The sequence below is a fragment of the Mauremys reevesii genome, linkage group 2, assembly GCF_016161935.1.
Source record: "Mauremys reevesii isolate NIE-2019 linkage group 2, ASM1616193v1, whole genome shotgun sequence".
NCBI lineage: Eukaryota > Metazoa > Chordata > Testudines > Geoemydidae > Mauremys > Mauremys reevesii.
In genome coordinates this window covers 250,169,290-250,193,099 of record NC_052624.1, presented here as the reverse complement: position 1 = coordinate 250,193,099, position 23,810 = coordinate 250,169,290, and the positions used below count along the sequence as shown (strand labels likewise).

The 23,810-nt window shown below is 46.7% G+C and overlaps 1 protein-coding gene across 12 annotated transcripts in view; it reads left to right on the top strand.

Moving 5' to 3' along the window:
* The window catches only part of RNF19A (ring finger protein 19A, RBR E3 ubiquitin protein ligase), a 102,186-nt gene extending 88,990 nt beyond the window's left edge, over window positions 1-13,196 (top strand). For 8 of the 12 annotated variants that reach the window (XM_039524384.1, XM_039524383.1, XM_039524381.1 and 5 more), the window contains one exon: window positions 262-2,511. In XM_039524384.1, the coding sequence (XP_039380318.1) occupies window positions 262-952 (691 nt within the window). In that variant the 3' untranslated portion in view covers window positions 953-2,511. Of the gene's footprint in view, window positions 1-261; window positions 2,512-10,163; window positions 10,277-11,354; window positions 11,443-12,909 lie in introns of those variants that run through there. The other 4 variants (XR_005594033.1, XM_039524390.1, XM_039524392.1 and 1 more) reach the window with 4 other exon arrangements.
* Window positions 13,197-23,810: the final 10,614 nt, after the last annotated feature.

The window sequence follows — 23,810 nt, the reverse complement described above, 5'->3', positions numbered from 1 at the left end:
ATAATTGGGTGACTAAGTTTCCAATGGGAATACTGTCATGGTAGCACAGTAAATAGTTTTATCCCAGATTTTGTTTCCTTTTAATTCATTTTGATTTAAAAAAAACCTTTAAAATGTATACAATGATTCGTTTAACCTTGAATATTGCAATTTCTTGTCATGCATGTAGAAAACAGGCAAGGGCATGTTTTGCTTTGAGGATGAAATTGTTTGTAAGTTGTCTTAAAGATGGATGCTTTGACCATTTATTTCATGTTCTAGGGAAGGCAACAGTATGGAGGTGCAAGTTGATATTGAATCAAAGCCAGCTAAATTCAGACACAATAGTGGAAGCAGTAGTGTTGATGATGGCAGTGCTCCAGGTCGCAGTAATGCTGGTTGTTCATCGGCTTGCTTGCCAGAAAGTAAATCTAGTGCCACCAAGTGGTCCAAAGAAACGACAGCAGGAAAAAAATGTAAAGGTAAACTGAGAAAAAAGAGTAGCATGAAGATAAATGAGACCAGAGAGGACATGGATGCTCAGTTGTTGGAGCAACAAAGCACAAACTCCAGTGAATTTGACTCTCCCTCTCTAAGTGACAGTATCCCATCTGTAGCAGATTCCCACTCAAGTCATTTTTCTGAGTTTAGTTGCTCAGATATGGAAAGTATGAAAACCTCATGTAGCCATGGTTCCAATGATTATCATTCTCGCTTTACTACAGTTAGTGTTCTCCCTGAGGTAGAAAATGACCGTTTGGAAAACTCTCCACACCATAGTGCAATTCCTGTGCTTGCTCCACCTGCCCCAAGCACTGAAGTTCCACAGCTGAGTTATATTGCTGAAGAATGTGTTAATAATGGAACTTCAACTAATGTAGGTGTAGGTCTTGGTGAAACACTGAAAGAAACAAATAACAACCATTCACAGCATGCTGTGGAATTAAACACTGCAATTCAGACTGAAATTTAGACCTACAAGTGCTGCAAAAATAGATTTACCACTAAAGAACCCTGTCTGAAAGCTGGTTGAACTACATGTGACTTCTGTAAGTTTCAAGTGGCCAGCAGAAGCAAGGTTTTGATGCAATTACATTTTATATATGCCTGCCTAGTAAGGCAGAATGCTTCATGTGGATCTTGTTACAGACCTGTATGAAGTATATGAAGGCTTTAACAAGTGCATTACAACAGGATAATATGATCTTGTTTTGTATTGTTGCCACAACTTTGCTTGAAAGTATATACTTGTGTAGTCAGATAAACAATTGGCTCATTCATAATATGTTAAATGCTAAATTGAATAATCTGTCCTATACTGTTCACTTGAAAAATGTGGGGCTTGGGATAAGTGGGTGATAGATCAGCAGTAGTAACTAATGAAACCATTCTAGGGTGAACACTAGTTAGGGGAAATGAGTGTCGCAGAGACCTGAGTGGTAATAAATCTTTGTCAGTAATAAATGTTTGTACTGACCATTTTGCCTCATAACTGGACACAAATTTCAAATGTTTGCATTTAGAATGAATCACATATTCAGAGCTGGATGCAGCCTGTTTCAGAAGTGCTTGTATACTTGCACACCTTGAGCAAGGTTATGGCATTTTGCATAATTCTGAAATAAAGAAAATTGGAACTTAATATGTGGTAGAAAGGTGACATTTCCTTATGAAGGAACAGTCCAGGTAATTCAATTATATATGCATCAGATATGGCTACATATACTGTATAAAAACTGTAAAGTAAGAATCCATTGATTTATAAACATTGCAGAGAAGCAGATACAGTCACCTTTCATTAATGGAAGAACAGTGCCCCTTTGATTCTTGGTGCCTTTGGAATAGACTGGGTTTTAAGTGCCTGGTCGTTTGAGGATTTTACTGTAATGTTTTCCAGAATGTCCTCTTTGGCCACCTTGGACTATAAAGGAAAACTTTATAGAAAATAAAATGACTGTGGTAGATAATGTGTATAATAATAATGAAGTATTAGCCTACCAAAGACTCACTCAGGCTTTAGTGGATAACTTTTACATGACATCTGTTTGCAAAACACATGAACATCTTCAGTCACAGAATTAAAGCACAGTGCAGAGCTTGCACAAGTACAAAAGATGGGTTCCAAATCTGACTGGCTTTTCTTTTTTCATTTGCTTATGGAAGATACACAACTAAACACAAGCTGAAGTTGGCAAAAGCGCCTGCACTATTACAATTTTTGCTGCATAATTCATTAAACTGAAAAAAAAATCGTGGCTATCAGAATAACAGTTAACAATGTTCTGTCTTGTGTTCTTTGTAAGTATTGCCATTATGGTGCTACCAAAAGTTTGGTATGGTAAAAAGAAAAATGCCATGGGCTGCAGTCCTCTTCCATGACTTCTCCCCACCAACTTCATTAATATGCTTATAACACTAGTGCCAGTTATGTTATTTGATAATGCTTGTTATGGTATTTGTATATTTGCAATTCAATTTTGCTCAATAATATGCGTGTAAACTGCATACCTGAAATAAATGTCTACATAATAACTTTTTAGTTGTCCTTTGTTTAGTGCACAAGTGGCCTTATAAGAATGTGACTGTTCATAGAGGCTCTTTTCTACAAGGAGTGGTGCACTCTCCTTTCCCATTGCCTTTGTTCATACTCATTTTTTTAGATACAGCTTTGGTGGGAGTTGAAGGTTTCTGGCACCCAAAGTATTTTTTCATACTATTGCAAGGTGGCCTTGCTTTTTTCTTCTTCTTACCTGCCAAAGTAGTGACCTGCATTGCCACTTCAGTAGGCAGAAAAGTAAATTGATTCAGAGGACAGAAATATCATAATTGTTTTACAGGAACGTATGCTATTTTTCCAACATACACAAATGGGCCGACAGCTAGCCATTCAGATTGCTGGTCACTTACCATTTTTCCCTTAGAAAATTAAACAAAAACATGCTCCTTCCTCCTCCACCTGAAACAAAACCCTATGAGCCACTCAGAAAGCAGTTTGTTCAAGTTGGCTGTATTTATGATAATGTTTATGGATAACCAGGTTTCCGATTGACTGACGAGCACATTCATTAGATCTTTTCCCTTAGTCTGGTGGTCAATGATATAGTGAGAAACTGAAACTGTATTGTCATCCAAAAAAGGGAATAAATGTGTCCATCCCATTCCCAAACTGTACTTTAGCAGTAATTTTCTTCAGGGGATTCTGGTAATAACAACAAACCGCAAGTTAGAGTTATAACGATGATGTCTTCACCAAAGTAATTGGAAGTAAATTGTCTTTTATACTTGTAGATTATACTAAATAAAATGGTTAACTTTATTTTTCTATAACTGTTCTATGTTATTGGTCTTGTCCCTCTTCTGTTTCTTTCATTGCTGCTTTTATTTGCCTCATTTTGAGTTTGAGTTTTAAAACTAAGTACAGTGGTACAGAATAATAACTTATTTTGGTGAACATCAAGATTTACTGAACTATAATACATTGACTGAAGTGAAGCTGTCGATGTTCATCTAAATATGAAGTTAATATGCATATCTTGGAAGTTATTTTCAGAACTATTATGATAAAATCTCTACATCACGGTCATGAATTCAAATGCAAAAACCACATGGCTGTCTTTAGTCAATCTTTTTGAGGCAGGAGTTTTTTGTTGCATTTAACAAAGAATGTAAATCTGTTATTGGCTTTCATTTATTCTAAGATTAACTCCGCATCGATCATGTTCTCTGAGCTATATTACAATTGGAGTTTAGCTGTGTATTGGAAGGAAACTGAAGTAGTGTCCACTATATTAGAGAATTGATAATTGTATCGCAAGGACACATATAGGATGGATCAGCATTTTATTTGATGCTTATAAGTAAAAAATAATTCAGTATGGTACCTTTAGGAAACTTTAGGCATTACTTGAACTCTTGTTCCAGTGACTTTCACTGGAATTTTTCCATTTTTGGATATTGTTTCAGTGTTTCCTACAAGTAGATAAAGGTTAAGCTGTTAAAATACCCGTTCTAGGCATGTTTGAATATGTTTCTGAATTGGAACATTTGAAATGTTGCGCAAAAATTACTACCACCTCTAATTAGATCAGCTGCAAAATTTATGCTCACCTGACAAGACTAGTTTGTGGTGACAGATAAACATTTTTTTTATTACGATCATTGTATTTGTTCCCCTCTGCAGTAGCAAATTTTTCCTGCATTTATGCAAGGCTGAAGTAATTTATATGCTTAAACAGCTAACTTTCTTGTGAGTACTAAATAAATTAAACTAGAGTATGGATTCACTCAATGAGAGGGGGAAATATTTGGAAGCAGAAAGATGCTACTATGTACCAGCTAAGGCTTCAGAGTTCTTATTCTCTCACCCAATGCCCAACTTCTTGGTGGTCCAGGCAACATCATCACGGATCAACTCTTGTGGACAAGGAGGGTAAACACTTAGACCTGCTGGGGAAAATGGTTTTCTCATCCTCCAGTCTTTAGGAGAGCCAATTATCAAGTACTACTGGCTAAATATGATTTCCTGAACTATGCTAAGTTTGAGGAATTTACCAACAGACTCCCACAGCAGGTTCATTCTCATTTCCAAGCTCTGATAGAGGAAGGAAAACTAATAGCCAGGACCACCCTCCAGTCTGTAATTGAAGTGGCTGATACTTCCTCTTGAGCCATGGCTTCTCCAGTTGTTATGCAAACAGAGTCCTGGCTCCATGCCTCAGGGTTTTCCAAGGAAGTTCTATCAAGGACATCCCCTTCGATGAATTCCATCTCTTCAATCAGAAGACGGATGAGTCCCTACACACCCTGAAAGACTCTAGGGCTATCCTTTGATGCTTGGGTATATACACACCTGCCCCTAAGAGTAAGGTCCACAGACAGTCAACCAGTATAGGGCCCCAATACTTCTACCATCAGAGACCCTATGAACTGATGCATAAAAAGCAAAGGATTCAAAAATCCCGCTTCCCTATGACCTCCACATCAGCACTGACATCTCAGTCCCAGCCTCCAGCCTGATGGTATTTTTGATGTGAGCTTGAGAGCTGTGAATTACTGAGCCCAACACATCCCAATCTCAATACCCCATTCAGGGGTTGTCTAGCACTCTCTTTTTGACACCTGGGGTGCGATAATTGACAATTGGGTACTGAACATCATAAACTCTGGCTGTATGATTGAATTTGCAGCGCTACCTCCTCCACAAAACCCATCCCCCTTTGGGGATCACTGTCATGACCATATTCTCGCTCAGGAGGTGAACTACTTACTGCAATAAGAGAGAGGAGCAATAGAATGCATTCCTTGTTCTCCACAATATCAAGGAACAGGTTTTACTCATCCTACTTCCTCATACCCAAGAAGAAGGTGGGTGGAGATCAATCCTTGACCTCCACCAACTCAACTACTTTACTTGAAAACTCAAATTTCTCATGGTCACATTGGCAGTGATCAGTCCATCTATAAAAAGGGCATGTGGTTCATGACTGTTGATATGAAGGACACGTACTTTCACATCAATATTCATCCAACCCACAGATGATTTCTCAGATTTATGGTGGTCTCTGACCATTTCCAGTACAGAGTTCTACCCTTTGGGATAGCCACCACTCCCAGCGTCTTTACCAAGGTATTTTCCATGGTAGCAGCTCATGTCAGATGTCATGGTCTCCTTGTCTTCCCTTACCTCAGTGACTGGCTCTTTGCCACACAATCTCACCAGGAAGCTTTCACATCAATCTGTCTGATGCTCCATCTCCTTTCTTCAATTGGGGTCAATGTGAACATTGAAAAATCCATTCTTACTCTCCATGCAATCTTCGAACTTCATCGGGGCAACCTTGAACTCTGTCATCAAAAGGCGTATACCCACAGACAGGTTCCAGACCGTGAATGATATCATAGCTCACATAATGAGCAAATCTTGGGTAAAGGTCAAAATATATGTCTGTCCCTCCTTGGCCACACAGCCTTGTGCACCTACGTCCCTCCATTCGCAAGACTCCATCTTCATTGCCTTCAGGCATGGCTACAATCTGTATACTTCCCAAGCCACCATTCTATGATCCCTATGCTGACAGTTCCAGCCAAGATTCTGTCTTCCCTCCTATGGTAGACAAATCCTCACCACGTATGCATAGGAGTCCCCTTTCTCCCTTCTTCACTGGACTAGACCATCATTACAGACACATTCCTACTAGGTTGGGGAGCCCATATGGGCAACCACATGGCACAGGGAATGTAGACATCTCAAGAATCCAGAATGTGCATCAACGTCCTGGAACTATGGGCAGTACAAAAAGTGTGAGAGTCCTTTCTTCCATTCATCCGCTCTCACCATGTCCTCATAATGTCAGACATCACTATGACAGTCTTCTACATCAACAAAAAATGGGGAGTAAGATCTGACTCCCTGTGTGCAGAAGCAGTCAATATCTGGAACTGGTGCATCAGCAATCAAATCACCTATCCGCAGTCTACTTTCCAGGAATGCAGAACATGCTCATACTCCCTCAGCAGACACTTAGCGATCAACTAGGAGTGGGAACTTAACGACATGGTGCTTAATGACGTTTTCTCATGATGGGGAACCCCAGCCAGGGATCTGTTCACTTCCCAGGAAAATAAGTGTACCACATACTGCTCCAGTAGAGCCCTAGGTTATCACTCCCAGGGTAACACTGTCTCCTTCTTTCCTGGTGAGATCAGTTCAACTATGCCTTCTCTCCACTACCAGTTCTTCCATGAGTGCTACACAAGATCGACAGGACAGGGCAACAGTCATCCTGATCGCTTTTTTCTGACCCAGGCAGTTTTGGTTCCCCAACCTCCTGTGCCAGTTGTTTCATTCCCCAGTTACCCTCCCAGTATTCCCTGAGCTCCTGACCCAGTGCAAGGGCAAGAATAGACACCCCAATACACTACTGCTTCACCTCAGGGCCTGGTATTTGGATGGTCATCAGTCCTAAAACGGGCATGCTCCTTGGCTATGCGAGACATCCTCTCTAATAGCAGAAAGGACTCAGCTAGGAAATGTTATCAATCTAAATGGAAACACTTCTCATCCTGAACACAACAGAGAGGCATTCTATCAGAAGCAATGGGTTTCCCACTCATCCTAGATTATGTCCTATCTTTGAAGATATTGGGCCTATCCCTCAGTTCCCTGCAAGTCCACTTGGCAGCTATCAGTGCTTTCCATCCCCTCTTATGGATGACTACTCTATTTTCACACACGCTAACTACTCTATTCTGGAAAGGCCTGATAAGAACTTTCCACCGCCTCAAAAGATAACACCCCAATGGGACTTGAATCTCGTTCTTTTGGTTTTGACATGCGCCCCCCCCCCCTCCTTTGAACACTTAGTGACTTGCTGCATGTCCCTCATCTCCATAAAGGTTGCCTTTCTGACAGCCATCACATTGGCACAATGATGGCAGACCCTCCATACATTGTACTTCACAAAGATGACAGTTTCTTTAGGGGTAAATTTGGAGTGTAGGTGTAAAGAGGTTTAGGAATTTCACCTTCACCAATCCATTCATTTACTTGTATTCTTCCAGAAATTGCATGTCTACAGACGTGCATAGGCTCCACTCTTTAGATGTTTGATGAGCCTTGGCCTTTTACCTGCAGAAAACTATTGAGAAAGGCTCCAAGGCCGTTTGTTACTACAGCGGAATTGGTCAGAGGGCACGCCATCCCCAACCAGAGAAGTTCCAAATGGATATCGGGCTGTATTCTACTCTGTCAGATCTTGAACCTCCTTCCCTTTGGTGGTACGAGTACACTGCACAAGAGCCTAAGCCATGATGGTAGCATCCCTTCAGGACATACGCCTCCTAGACAACTGTAAAGCAGCCCCATGGAGCTCTGTCCACACATTTGCAAGACACTGCTCTCGTACAAGACCTGGCGGCGGCGGCGGCTGCTGCTGCTGCCTCATTTGGGATGGTAGTTCTCAGCTCAACCCTACTGTCCCCATCCTTGCACCCTCCTCCTACTTAGGTACTGCTTGTCAGTCACCCACAGAGGAATATACAATAGGGACCATCATTCAAAGAGGAGGAGGAGGTTACTTACCTGTAACTGGAGGTTCTTTCAGATGTGTGGTCCCTATCAGTATTCCACTACCTGCCCTTCTTCCCCTCTACTTTGGATCTTATCTGATTCATAATGGAGAAGGAACTGAAGAGGTGCTCAGTCCACACTGCCCTTTATCACCTCGGTCAGGAGCACAAGGCAAACCAGAGCACATGAGGAGTAACATGCTAATTTCAGGTTTCAGAGTAGCAGCCTTGTTAGTCTGTATCTGCAAAAAGAACAGGAGTACTTGTGGCACCTTAGAGACTAACAAATTTATTTGGGCATAAGCTTTTGTGGGCTACAGCCCACTTCATCGGATGCATGCAGTGGAAAATACACACACACACACACACACACACACCATGAAACAATGGGTGTTACCATACACACTATAAGGAGAGTGATCAGTTAAGGTGAGCTATTATCACCTTAAAAAGAACTGTTTGTAGTGGTAATGAAAATGGCCCATTTCCAGCATTTGATAAGAAGATGTGAGGAACTGTAGTGGGGGAAAATAAGCATGGGGAAATAGTTTTACTTTGTGTAATGGCCCATCCACTCCCAGTCTTTATTCGAGCCTAATGTAATAGTGTCCAATTTGCAAATTAATTCCAATTCAGCAGTCTCTCATTTGAGTCTGTTTTTGAAGTTTTGTTGTTGTAATATTGCGACTTTTAGGTTTGTAATCGAGTGGCCAGGGAGATTGAAGTGGTTTTCGAATGTTATAATTCTTGACGTCTGATTTGTGTCCATTTATTCTTTTATGTAGAGACTGTCCGGTTTGGCCAGTGTACATGGCAGAGGAGCATTGCTGGCACATGATGGCATATATCACATTGGTAGATGTGCTGGTGAACGAGCCTCTGATAGTGTGGCCACTCGATTTACAGACTTAAAAGTCACAAGATTACAACAAAAAAACCTCAAAAACAGACTCCAACGAGAGACTGCTGAATTGGAATTAATTTGCAAATTGGACACCATTACATTAGGCTTAAATAAAGACTGGGAGTGAATGGGCCATTACACAAAGTAAAACTATTTCCCCATGCTTATTTCACCCACCCCCCCCACCCCATTTCCTCACATCTTCTTGTCAATTGCTAGAAATGGGCCATTTTCATTACCACTACAAACAGTTCTTTTTCTGTCCTGCTGATAATAGCTCACCTTAACTGATCACTCTCCTTGTAGTATGTATGGTAACACCCATTGTTTCATGTTCTCTGTGTGTGTGTATATCTTCCTACTGTATTTTCCACTGCATGCATCCGATGAAGTGAGCTGTAGCCCACGAAATCTTATGCTCAAATAAATTTGTTAGTCTCTAAGGTGCCACAAGTACTCCTGTTCTTTATGCTAATTTCAAATTCTCCAACTCCGGGCGCATGGTACACATGCGTAACCCACAGTGGAATACATATAAGGACCATGCATCTCAAAGAACCTCAAGTTACAGGTAAGTAACCTCCTCTTCTGAGACTTCCTCCTAAAGCCTCTTCTGCCTCTTGTGCTAGTTTTGTTTTGTAACTGTCAGTGTAACAAATTATAAATAAACGTCTGAAAAATGTACCATGTTTAATTACCAAAGTTGTAATTAGCTTCTGCTGTCAGTAGAGGTCAGTTTGCCAAGTATTTGGAGATTTTCTATAGAAACGCAAAGAGCAGCAGAATCTATGAAACTTGAGATTCTAACTTGAAACATAACTGAGGAAGTGATGAACTGCAACATTCAAAGTGTTGGGATTCTATTCCTGGCTGTGCCAAGTGTCCTGTGTGACCTAGTTCATTTTCGCTTATGATACACAAGATTTATTTCAGCCTTCACGAAGCACTCAATTCCAGTAGTGGCTTGTGGCCAGTGAAGAAATTGTAGAAATGTAGGGCTGGAAAGGACCTTAAGAGGTTACCTAGTCCAGGCCCCTGCAGTGAGGCAGGACCAAGTAAACCTAGACCATCCCTGACAGTTTTGTCTAAGTTCTTAAAAACTTCCAATTATGGGAAGTCCTTAACTTCCCTTGAAAGCCTGTTCCAGTACTTAACTATCCTTATAATTAGAATTTTTTTTCCTAATATCTAACGTAAATCTTCCTTGCTGCAGATTAAGCCCATGACTTCTTGTCCCATCTTCCATGGTTATCAGAATGTTATGTGAACTGTGTCAAAAGCTTTGCTAAAATCAAGATACGTCTACTGCTTCCCTCCAGCCACTAGGTCAGTAACCCTGTCAAATAAGGAAATTAATTTGATTTGGCATGTTTTGTTCTTGAAAATCCATGCTGGCTATTACTTCCCTATTGGCTGCTAGATACTTACAAATTGATTGTTTAATAAGTTGTTTCAGTAGCATTTCAGGTATCGAAGTTAGGCTGACTGGTCTATACTTCCCTAGGTCCTGTTTAAAGATAAGTAATATGTTTGCACTTTTCCAGTCAGGACTTTATCCATGACTTCTAAAGTTCCAAGATTGCTTCAGCTGGTTCCTTAAGTACCTCGGTTGAATTTTTTCAGGCCTTACCGACTTGAACACATCTGATACATCTAAATATGCTTTAACCTGGTCTTCCTCTATTCTGGCTTCTGTTCCTTCCCCTTTGTTAATATTAATTGGGTTAAGCATCTGGTCACAATTAACTTTTTTAGTGAAGACCAGCAAAATAGGTATTAAATATTTCCACCTCCTTGCTCTCATCTGTTGTTAGCTCTGCTTTCCCGCTAAGCGGTGAACCTACACATTTCTTAGTCTTTCTCTTGCTCCTAATGTATTTCTGGAACCTCTTTTTATTGCTGTTTATATCCCTTGCCAGGTGTAACTCATTTTATGCCTTTCCCTTTCTGATTTTGTCCCCACATGCTTGTGCTATTCTTTTGTACTCAGAAATTTATGCATGATTCTACTTTTAGTAGGATTCCTTTTTGATTTTCAGGTCATTAAATGGTGAATCGACAAAGCACTCTTACATTGTTGATCATTGTGTCTATTTAGGTCAGCCATCACAAGTGTCTTAGCTATTTTGGCGTTTCCAAGATGCTACTCACTGTGGTATTTTGGTACCAGCACTGTAGATGTAGTGCTGATTTTCAATGTCAATGTAGTAGTTGACTCAGTACGTTGTGCTGCACTTCTGCTATTTCAAATATATGCCCTGTATTTAAAAAGGTTGGAAGCAGCATTACAGGTTTTAATCTGTTGCCCAAGTTATGTGAACAGAGGTTTATATTGTGTGTGGTAAGCTCTTGACCACTTCCAAAGAGGCTCCTAGATGCTGATTCTAGTCCATGTATTTTGCAGGATGGCAATGTTATACAGAAGATAGAGAACTGGACTGGGCGTTAGGAAATATGGTTCTGCCACTGACACACTATGACACTTTGGGCAAGTCAGTTTTTTTGTCTGCTTCATCTCCCCATCTGTACTTATCTTTCCCTGGGAAGTGCTTTCTGCTCTGTGGATGAAAATCACTTTATTAGAGCAAAGTGGTTTTTGCTTTTGCTGTTTTTTCCTGCAAAATGTAACAGTCTCTGTTCACCTTCTTTGTGACATTAGAAGTATCTGAGCCATATCTCAGCCCATGAGGTAGTTAACTCATTTATGAAGTTGTCCCAGAAGCACTATGGAAGGGCATAGTACTGTTGTCAGTTCAGCTCTAAAACTAGAGACCATCTTGGCCCATCATATAAATTGTAAAATTATTAGGTATTAAATGGTGTTCACTTTCCACAGAGATTTGCTCTGACTGCATTGAAAAGTCCTCTCTCTAGTTCTCATTGGCTTCTGCTTCCTGTACTACCTCTACACAAACTGCCCAACTCTAGTTCAATCCCTATTTCAATTTAAACACAATTCTTAGCTTAGCATACTACATCTGCCGTCAGGGTTTAGCTGAGTCTACTTAGCTTGAGTTCCTTTCCCCACCAGCACTAATGGTCTCGCAATTCCTCCTGGAGCCTCTGTTTCCCTTGATTTTTGCTCTTATTAAGCCTGCCTTATTACCTGATGTGATCCCACTGTTGCACTGTAACTTGAGGGAGAGATCAAGTCAGGAGTGCACACATACAGAGAAGAGGAATTCTCACCCCTGCTGAGGGGCCAAGTGTTACCTCATTCCAGCCTTGCCTGTGTCTTGTTTACTAGCCCTGTGAGAACTAATGGTGGGCTTCATGCCATGGTCGAGGGCAGTGGTTTTCAATCTCTGCCATAGTGTGACCACATGTTTAAAGCAGAAGCTAGTTTTGGTTCCTCATCCCATGTAGTCATAAAGAAGTGGTGGGTGATTGTGCCTTTCTTGGATCTGCTTCTGATCGAAGGTACTTGGAACCATTCATGTGTGACGTTGGGTGATCGCCTAGGCCCATCTGCTGTAAGTGAGGGTATTTTAACATGCATCATTGCCAGGAGGTAGCACTTCAGCCATGTCCACGTACCATGTTTGCACTTTCTATGAGACTATGACTAGACCCACTGTCTCTCCTTATTTTAAGTACAGAGAATGTCACTCAGATCAGTAGAATCCACTAAAGTAGCATAAACTGAGTGTATTCATCAGGTATTTCTGAAGCAAATGGGTTGAGTGCATTGAGGAGAGAAGGGGAGATTTGCAAACTCACCAGCCTTCTAAATAGAGCAGCATCACATCCAGCTGATGAGTCAGGGTCTTGGGCATTAATGACTGACTGAGTCCTGATATGGTTCCTGTGCCAAACTGGAATGAACCAGCTGTGCAAAAGCTGTGGCAGTGCTCCCAGCTGACTATACACTAAGTAGTGTTACTGAAAATGTCTCACTAGCTTGTAAAATGCAGTACCAATGATTAATAATGATGATTTGTATTTCTCTGTGACTGCAGGGAATAAAATCAAGCTAGGAAAGGGAAAGAAGCAGCAGTTAAAGCAGAAGCCTAAATGCAGCACAAGCAGTACTGCCACTTGCGACTCCTTATCCTTGCCTTTGGAATCAGACCCTGTGAGACATCGGTGAATGTGGAATTGCTTTGGGAGCTGCACAAGTACTGAATGGCACCACTCCTGGCTCGTGTTCTTTGTCCTAGTGTGTGACAGGGTAGGGTCCTGGCTGGCCTTATTTAATCCTGCCACAAGCCTGTGCTTGCAACATAAAATTGCTATTAATGCTGAAGTTTTCCTTCCTTGAAGTGCTGAGTTTAGGGGTAGCAGAGAGACCAACTATTTAGCCAGGAGACAGTGCTCTCTATGTACTCTTAAAACACAAGAAGAGAAGCCATGCCACACACTTTAAAGGCCTCTGGGGCCCTTGCTTTGTCTCCCCTGCTTCATAATTACTGTACTGGAGGAAGTCTCCAGTTACCTGGTCCTGTAACTAGATTTTTATTTGAGGGGTAGGGGAGGAGTTCACTTCCATCCTAAATGAAAGTACCTAGGTCTGAGGCTGCTGTTGTCTACAGCCTAAAGTGGGATGATGGCTGCTGTGTTCCACTTCACAGCAATGACATTGTCCAGTTGTGTTAAATTCACTCTGCTGCTTTATACCCCAGAGCAATAGTGATACTAGGGACATGCAGACCCAGCAGCAGAGCATAGCAGCATGTACACTTGGAAGGTTGTGTCTACAAGCAAAAGGTCTGCAAACTTTGATTATAAAAACATGGCTTGCAGTGTACAGCCTCTAATGCATTAGGCTTCCACACACACTGGAGAACACTTCCCATTCAGCCCTTATGAATCAATTTTTTTAAAGTGTGTTATAGTTTATTTTAAAAAAAAGGAAAGGCCACACAGCTGTTTGGCATTAGTCTAAATTAGAACTAAAGTTGTGTCTGTAGTCATGAAACACTGTGACCTTGTCTACACTAGCGAGCTTACAGTGTCACAGCAGTAAGATCACTGGTGTAGTCACTCCATGCGGACAGGTGAGAGTTCTCCTGTTGGCATAATGAAACCACCTCCACAAGCATTGGTAGCTTTGGTAGTGGGAGAAGCGCTGCTGCCAACGTAGTGGTGTCCACACTGGCGCTTCTGTGGGTGTAACTATGTCACTTGGCTGTGTTTTTTTCATATCCCTGAGCAACATTAGTTATACCAACAAAAGTGATATGTAGACAAGCCCCAAGTCTTAGCAGCCAGATGTTTATTTAAAGGGGTTTAAAATGTGTTTCTGTATGCTGTTTGATCTTCCAGAATCACTCCTCATTAGCAAAACACATCACATGTTGCTTAAACTACTCCTGGGGGAATTTTGCACTACTGTGCATATACATAATCAATGAGCCCAGCATTTTTAATTTTTTGTGCAGAAAAAAACTTTTGCTGAAATGTTGCTGCAGTTCTGCTTTTTGCCCACCAGAGGGTGCTGTGTCACAAGAACAGCAGCAGCTCCCAGCAGGAAAAAAAACTTTTGCAGTTCTGCCTTTTGCCCATAAGAGGGCGCTGTGGTGATAGAACAAAGCAGCAGCTCCCAGGCAGCGAGGGAAGAGAAAGAGCCTGCCTTCTTCACAGCACCTATCAGCCCAGGTCAGGGGACAGGGGCTATAGGGAGACAGACAGCATGGGGTGCTGAGAGGAGGGTTAGAGAAGGCCTCATAAGGGCTAGCGGGTGGGGGCGGGGGCTGAATGGGAATGGAGGCACAGGGACATAGAGGGGAGGGAGGTGCAGGGCCACATGGTGATAGGGGAGAGGGTACAGAGCTACACAGGGACGGAGTGGCAGGGTGGGGACACAGACACGGGGAGGTGGTACAGGGACACATAGGAACAAAGGAGTGGCTGGGTGGGGGCACAGAGACATGGGGATGGGTGAAATGGGTGTCTGAGTTGGGGTGGAGGGACACATGGGGACAGGCATTCACTCCCCCCTGCCCTCCACCATGGGGCAGGAGGAGTTCTGTGCCCTCAATGATTGAGGGGGGGCTATGCCCCTGCTTGTCCCCCCTTGTGCCCACCCCTGCTTTTCCTCCAGGCAGCCCTGGCAAGAGCTCTCTGTTCTGTCCCTACAGGACCACCGCCTTCCATCCCCCTTGCGCCTGCAAGGGTCCAGTGTCCCTGGCCCTGCAGCTGTGTAGGGAGCCATCTGCAGCTCCCCTGTCATGGCCCCACTTGCTCTCTACCTACTGCCCAATCCCTGCAGGCACAAACTGGGGGAGGAGAGGAGAGAGGTTATATTCACAACCACGTTTAGCAATTGATTTTTCTCATCCAATTCAGTTTGTCAGCTGAAAGCTATGTTTACTGCCATCATTTTAAATCAAATCCTGACAACCCTAAGAATGATATATATTGCTGCTATAGTACTGCCGTAAAACGGAGGTGGGTTACCATGCATGATACCATTCTCATTTGCCTATCATTGCTTGTGGTACTCAGCATTATGTTGCACCGAGCACCTTGTACCTCTTCCCCTCCGCCTCCCCCCCCCCCCCGGCTGTGGAAGAGACGGTTACTCACCGTAGTAACTGTTGTTCTTCGAGATGTGTTGCTCCTGTCCATTCCAGTTAGGTGTGCGCGCCGTGCGTGCACAGCTCTTCGGAACATTTTTACCCTAGCAACTCCGGCGGGCTGGCTGGGCGCCCCCTGGAGTGGCGCCGCCATGGCGCTGGATATATACCCCAGCCGGCCCGTCCGCTCCTCAGTTCCTTCTTGCCGGCTACTCCGACAGTGGGGAAGGAGGGCGGGTCTGGAATGGATAGGAGCAACACATCTCGAAGAACACCAGTTACTACGGTGAGTAACCGTCTCTTCTTCTTCGAGTGATTGCTCCTATGCATTCCAGTTAGGTGATTCCCAAGCCTTACCTAGGCGGTGGGGTCGGAGTGAGACGTGGCAGAGTGTAAGACTGCTGAGCCGAAGGCTGCATCGTCTCTGGATTGCTGCACCAACGCGTAGTGGGAAGCGAAGGTGTGGACAGAAGACCAGGTGGCCGCTCTACAGATGTCCTGGATGGGGACATGGGCCAGGAAGGCGGCCGACGAGGCGTGTGCTCTCGTCGAGTGAGCGGTGAGGCGGCATGGTGGCACGCGAGCAAGCTCATAGCATGTCCGGATACATGCCGTCACCCAGGAGGAAATCCGCTGCGAGGAGACCGGCTCGCCTTTCATGCAATCGGCAACCACTACAAACAGCTGGGTCGAACGCCAGAAGGGCTTCGTCCGCTCGATGTAAAAAGCGAGGGCCCTGCGGATGTCCAGGGTGTGAAGCTGTTGCTCACGAGGTGAAGTGTGCGGCTTCGGGAAGAAGACCGGGAGGAAGATCTCCTGATTAAGGTGAAAGGTCGACACCACCTTAGGGAGGAAGGCCGGGTGTGGTCGAAGCTGCACCTTGTCTCCGTGGAAGACGGTGTATGGTGGACTAACCGTTAGGGCACGGAGCTCAGAGACTCGTCTCGCTGATGTAATTGCGACGAGGAAGGCCGTCTTCCAGGAGAGAGAGAGCAGAGAGCACGTGGCCAGGGGCTCAAAGGGCGGTCCCAGCAGCTTGGCCAGAACGAGGTTTAAATCCCAGGTTGGAGTAGGACGCCGCACCGGCGGGTACAAGCGGTCCAAGCCTTTAAGGAAGCGGGAAACCATCTGGTTAGCGAAGATGGAACGACCTATGGATGGCCGAAAGGCGGACACGGCTGCCAGGTGCACCTTCAAGGAGGAGACCGCAAGACCTTGCTCCTTAAGGTACCAGAGGTAGTCCAGGATGGTAGGGATAGGGACTACAAAGGGATTGAGGCCTCGTTGATCACACCAGAGCGCGAAACGCTTCCATTTCGCAAGGTAGGTGGAGCGAGTGGATGGCTTTCTGCTCTCTAGCAGGACTTGCTGCACTGCCGCCGAGCAGTCCCTCTCTGCGTGGGTCAGCCACGCAGGTACCAAGCTGTAAGATGGAGGGACTGTAGGTTCGGATGACAAAGCCTGCCGAAGTCCTGGGTGATAAGGTCCGGCCATAACGGGAGGGGCATGGGATCCCGAACGGAGAGCTCGAGCAGCAGGGTGTACCAGTGCTGCCTCGACCAGGCCGGAGCGACGAGTATGACGTGGGCCCTGTCCATCCGAAGCTTCAGTAGCACTCGGTGTATGAGCGGGAACGGAGGGAAGGCATAGAGGAGGTGATCCGTCCAGGAGCAGAGGAATGCGTCCGACAGGGAGCCTGGCGAGCGGCCCTGGTATGAGCAAAACAGATGGCACTTCCTGTTCTCCTTGGAGGCAAACAGGTCTATCTGGGGAAACCCCCACCTCCGGAAAATTGTGTGCACCACATCCGGGCGAAGAGACCACTCGTGGGAGAGGAACGACCTGCTGAGATGGTCGGCCAGCGTGTTCTACACTCCTGGAAGAAATGAAGCTTCCAGGTGAATGGAGTGGGTCACGCAGAAGTCCCACAGGAGCATCGCTTCCGTGCAGAGGAGGGAGGAGCGGGCTCCGCCCTGCTTGTTCACGTAGAACATTGCCGTCGTGTTGTCCATGAAGACTGCCACGCAGCGGCCTTGCAGACGGGCGCGGAAGGTGTGACACGCCAGGCGGATCGCTCGCAGCTCCCGGACATTGATGTGGAGAGCGAGCTCTTGGGGGGACCAGAGACCCTGGGTGTGAAGGTCGCCCAGGTGAGCCCCCCATCCCAACGCCGAGGCATCTGTGGTCAAGGTGACGGATGGGCGAGGAGGACGGAACGGGACTCCTGCACACACGACGTCTGGGTCCAGCCACCAGCTGAGCGAATCGAGTGTCGGCTTTGTGACAGTGACTACCATGTCTATTGAGTCGCGGTGCCTCGCGTACGCCGTGACGAACGTACAGGACGCCATGTGGCCCAGGAGGCGCAGGCAGGACCGAACCGTTGTCGTGGGAAAGGTGAGAAGGTCCTGGATGATGGATACCATTGTCTGGTGCCGAGAGCGTGGGAGACAGGCCCTGGCCAAGGTGGAGTCGAGGACCGCTCCAATGAACTCCACCCGCTGCGATGGAGCTAGAGTGGACTTCTCGGCATTGATGAGAAGGCCGAGGGACCGAAACAGGGATATTATCTCTGACATCTGGTCCTTTACCAGCTGTCGGGATGTCCCGCGAACCAGCCAGTCGTCAAGATATGGGTATACATGAATGCGACGACAGCGGAGGGCTGCAGCAACTACTGCCATGCATTTGGTAAAGACCCTCGGCGCGGTGGACAGGCCGAAGGGTAGCACCGCAAACTGGTAGTGCGCACCGTTGACCATGAAACGTAGGTAGCATCGATGGGGAGGGTAAATCGCGATATGGAAGTACGCGTCCTTCATGTCAAGGGCGGCAAACCAGTCTCCCGGATCCAGGGAGGGAATGATGGTCCCCAGGGTGACCATGCGAAACTTGAGCTTGAGCACATACGCGTTGAGCTCCCGGAGATCCAATATGGGTCGAAGACCTCCTTTCGCCTTGGGGATGAGAAAATATCGGGAATAGAATCCCCTGCCCCGCATGTCGTGAGGCACCTCTTCTATGGCACCCAGGCTCAACAGAGTCTCGACCTCTTGTAGGAGGAATTGCTCGTGAGAGGGGTCCTGAGAGGGGTCCCTGAAGAGGGACGGGGAAGGCGGGTGGGAAGGGGGGGGTGAAACAAATTGAAGGCGGTAACCCGACTGGATTGTACGAAGCACCCAGCTGTCCAATGTTATTTGGGACCACGCCGGGAGAAAGCGGGAAAGGCGGTTGCAAAATAAACGGGAAGGATCCGGTACGGAGACTGATGGGCCGTCCTCGGGCGTCCCATCAAAAGGCCTGTTTGGGCCCTTGAGGGGCCTTGGAAGGTGCCTGGTTCTGGTTGCGCCTGTTGCCCGACGGTCTACGGCGACTCAGACCGGGACGTCTGCTATTGTAGGGTTGTGACCGAGGCTGGTTAAATGACCGGTAGGGTTGCTGCCGAAAGGACCTTCGCTGGGTAGCCGGTGTATGCATACCCAGAGTGCGAATGGCTATGCGACCGTCCTTCAGGGTCTGAATTCTGGAATCCGTCTTTTCAGAAAACAGACCCTGGGTGTCGAAGGGTAGGTCCTGCAAGGTGTACTGCACCTCCGGTGGCAATGTGGAGGACTGCAACCAGGAGATGCGCCTCATGGTTACTCCTGAGGCCAGGGTTCTAGCGCCTGAGACCGCGGAGTCCAGAGGGGCCTGGATGGATGACCTGGAGGACTTCTTGCCCTCTTCCAGGAGGGCCATGAACTCTTGGCGCAAGGCTGTCGGGATAAGCTCTGCGAATTTCGCCAGGGACACCATGATGTCAAAGGTGTATCTGGTGAGGAGGGCCATCTGGTTGGCGATCCGGAGCTGGAGACCTCCGGCCGAATAGACCTTTCGGCCCAACAGATCCATGTGCCTCGCCTCTCTGGATTTCGGCGCTGGAGCTGGTTGACCATTCCTCTCCCTGTCGTTGACCGACTGGACCACGAGCGAGTCTGGTGCAGGATGGGTGTATAAGTACTCGTACCCCGTGGGGGGGATGGAGTACTTCCTTTCGACACCGCGGGCGGTGGGAGGAACGGACACCGGTGACTGCCAGATGGTAGTGGCGTTTTTCTGGATAGTGTGGATGAATGGCAATGCCACCCGCACTGGGGCCTCAGCCCCAATTACATTTGTCACCGGGTCCTCGTCCTCAGTGACCTCCGCTACCGGGAGGTCGATAGCCTTCGCCACCCTGCGAAGAAGGTCCTGGTGGGCCCGCAAGTCAATAGGCGGAGGGTCTGCTGTAGAAGCCCCCACCACCGCCTCGTCTGGTGAAGATGACGAGGACAGACCTTGGACCACCGCCTCCGCGGGTGGGTCCTCTATGGGGTGGGCAGCTGACTCTGACCGTGGATGGTCCGCGGGATCAGGCGGTAACTGGGCCTCACTCAGTGATGGGGGCGGCCTGCTGACAGTGGCCTCCGGCACTCTGCGTTCGGAGGCTGGGGTCTGCTGGGGGCAAGGTAGCCCTTGAGCTTCGTATTGGGCCCAGGGGACCCAAAAACCCCACTGTTGTGCCCCATGGACTTGTCCGTGCGGGGCCGCCTGGAGATGGCCATAGCTGTCTGCCCGCGAAGCGACCGACGAATGACGGGATGGACACGGCGGTGCGGAGGCGCTGACGGACTGCGCCGTCGAAACTGGCAGCCTGTGCCCGGACGGTGCCGAGGGTCTCCGGGAGTGTGACTGGTACCGCGATGTTGAGCGGTACCGGGACTGCGACCGGCGTCGAGACGGTGAACGGTACCACGATGGAGGGCGGTGCCGGGACTTGGAGCGGCGCGACGGTGACTGTCTTCGGGACCGGGAGCGGGACCGAGTCCTGGAGCGCCGTCTATCCCGTCCGTCAGGGGAAGGGGGCCGCATCATGGCCGGCTTGCCCGCTGACTTAACAGCCTGCACCGGCGGTGCCGGGGGCCAGAGGCTCCGTGCCTCTGTGAGCTCGATGAGCTCTCTCGCCGTCGAGAATGTCTCGGGCGTGGACGGGAGGTGCAGCTCGACCGCGGTTGGCACCGGGGAGCAGGGAGGCTCTGGACTCGACGGCTCTTGAGGTGCCGGAGTCAACGGAACCGTGCACAGCTTGTGCACTACCACAGCCGGTGCCGGAGGGTAAGCTGTCCCGAAGCAGGAGGCTTAGAAGCCAAGTGCGCCGTCTTCCGCTTCCTCGGTGGAGAGAGGGAACGGTGTCGGGACGTCGGTGCCGTCTGCGAAGAACTAGCAGCGTCGGTACCGGGGCGGCTCAGTGCCGCTGGTGCGCTGCGCGCCGAGGACGATCTCGGCGCCGCCAGGGACGGCGCGGGAGGCTGAAGTACCGCCTCCGTAAGGAGCTGCTTAAGGCGAGAGTCTCGCTCCTTTCTGGTGCGCGGCTTAAACGCCGTGCAGATCGGGCACTTATCTGTCCTGTGAGATTCCCCGAGGCAGCGCAGGCAGGAGTCGTGCGGGTCACCCATGGGCATGTGCCGCTGGCAAGCCGCACAGGGCTTAAAGCCCGGTGCCTTGGGCATGAGCCCGCACCGGTTGTGGAAGAAGAGGGGCTAACCCCTCTAATTCCCCTACTATACTATAACTAAACATATTCAACTAATCTAACTGCTAAACTAATTTAAACAACTATGTACACAGAAGAATGGAGAAACGCTAGGGCTGTGGAGGTAAAGAGCACTCCACTGTTCCAACTGGCCGTCACGGGCGGTAAGAAGGAACTGAGGAGCGGACGGGCCGGCTGGGGTATATATCCAGCGCTATGGCGGCGCCACTCCAGGGGGCGTCCAGCCGGCCCGCCGGAGTTGCTAGGGTAAAAATGTTCCGAAGAGCCGTGCACGCGCGGCGCGCACACCTAACTGGAATGCATAGGAGCAATCACTCGAAGAAGAACTGTTCCCCACCGAGCCACTTTAGCAGCCTCTGAAAACAACAGCCATGTATGATGATAGCAGAGGAGGAGAATGGAAAAAGAACATTCTGGGTGAAGGTGGAAAATAAATTGATAACGTGGCCCTGGGGGGAAAGAGACCACAAAGGGTTAAGAGAAACACAACAAGAATTCAGAATAAGAATAAAGTTTACAAGGACATTGCTTATATTAGGAAAGTTAGGACTCAGTTCTCCACTGGCAATAGCAATGTTGGAAGCTGCAGTGTAGACAGGGCTCAGGCGTTTTTAACTTTGTCATGGTGCTAAAAACTGAACTTTATCTACACAACAATTTCCATTGTTACTACAGCCAATGGAGCTGCACCAGTAGTGAATTATAGGTCTGACTGTTGATGAATACAGAGCCAAGAGAAACTGTTTCTGGGGGATAGCTTACAGCTAGTAACAGAAAAGAATGCTGAATCAGGCTGGGGCTGACTTGGGTAACTTTAGTTCATCTGCAAATTTAACACCATCAGTTTAGGACTAAACAAAGACAGTGAATGGCTTGCCAATTACAGAACCAGTTTCTCCTCCCTTGGTTTTCACACCTCAGCTGCTGGAACAGGGCCTCATCCTCCCTGATTGATCTAACCTCGTTATCTCTGGCTTGCTTCTTGCTTGCTTATATATACACACCTGCCCCTGGAAATTTCCACTGCTTGCATCCGAAGAAGTGGGTATTCACCCACGAAAGCTCATGCTGCAAAATGTCTGTTAGTCTATAAGGTGCCACAGGATTCTTTGCTGCTTCTACAGAACCAGACTAACACAGCTACCCCTCTGATACTTGGGTAACATCATCTGGTTATCACATTTTGCTACATCAAAAGCTACAGTGATGTCTTACAACCTTTTTCTTTTAAACAAATCACATGGGCATTGTGAGATGATGAAAACAACTCCTGTCATACAAAACAAGAAGGAAAAAAAAAAGACAGTTGCCTCTAAAATGGGGTTTAATAAAGGCTACAATTTCTGCTCTATTAAGATTTTTCTCTTCTCCTGAAGTGATTGAGTTTATTTTCAAGGATAAATTTGAAAACAAACTCAATCAACAGTAACATATAAAATGATTGGCTTTCAGTAACAGCCTAATAAAGAGAAAATTACTATTCTTTGTACAGGTTGGCATTTAAAAACTGCTTACAGCATAAAAACCTTGCTCACTGCCTTTGGCATATTTCTTTTATCTTTTTAATGGCTATAATATTTGAAGAAGCTTAATATGCTATGGCAGACAGTGTTACTTTCATTTACACCAGGTAACATCAACACTTCAGTGCCAATGTCAGCTTTGACTGGAACAGAATAGGGGCCAAACACCAACATACCATTTTTTGCTTAAAAAAAGTTTTGCTCACCATGAAATGGGTTTATTTTCTGCTGCCTTAGACTCACAAAAGCCTATTTTAAGCCACAAAACAGAGAACGTTGGGCCAATATGAAAACAGCAAGTAATTGTCAATTGCAAAATTGTTGCCTTATATGAGAATGTGAAAAAAAAAAAGTGCTGGTGGAAGGTTACAGCCCCAGGGATATAGTTCTTTGTAAAAAGAAGGGACTATTCTTGTTGAAGAGGAGCACTACATAATATATAGCCCTTTAACCATTCACAAGACACTTCTAGCGGGGGAGTGGGGGAAAATCAGGCTTTCCCTAGCTGAGACATATTTCTATTTACATGGATATCAGCATCATGATTTCTCATACACATTTTCATAGACCAGGATTAGTCATGTCTCGAGGGGCTCTAGGGACATTAAAAAAGAGCTTACCAAAAACTATTCTGAAAGTAAAAATTAGACAAACTGGATTAATACAATTTGTTTTTTATAGTGAGTCAAATCAAGACCTAGATTTAGCCCTTCCAGCAAAAATTCTGGCACACTAGAAATCAATATCTTTATAAAATCTAGATTTTAAGCTATATTAAGACTCTTAAAAAGCCCAGGCAGCTGATAATTAGTCTGAGTAGCTTTGCTATGATGAAAAGGTTTAAGGCTGAGGTAAGAACAGTGGCGGCTCCATGCACAAGTGCATGCCTGGGGCGGCAAGCCACGGGGGTGGGGGGCAGCCTGCCGGTCCATGCTAGGGTGCCATTCAGGCAGCCTTTGGCAGCTTGCCTGCGGGAGGTACGCTGGTCCCGTGAATTCGGCAGCAATTCGGTGGCAGGTACGCCGAAGCTGCGGGACTGGGGACCTCCCGCAAGCACGCCGCTGAATCCGTGGGACGGGGGACATCCCACAGGCGTGACGCCGAAGGCAGCCTGCCTGCCGTGCTTGGGGTGGCAAAAAAGCTAGAGCCACCCCGGGTGAGAAAATGATCTAGAATAGAATGACTACTTAACTTACAGTAACTGTGGTTCTTCACGTAATTGGCCACTTGGATCCCATGTGTGGGTG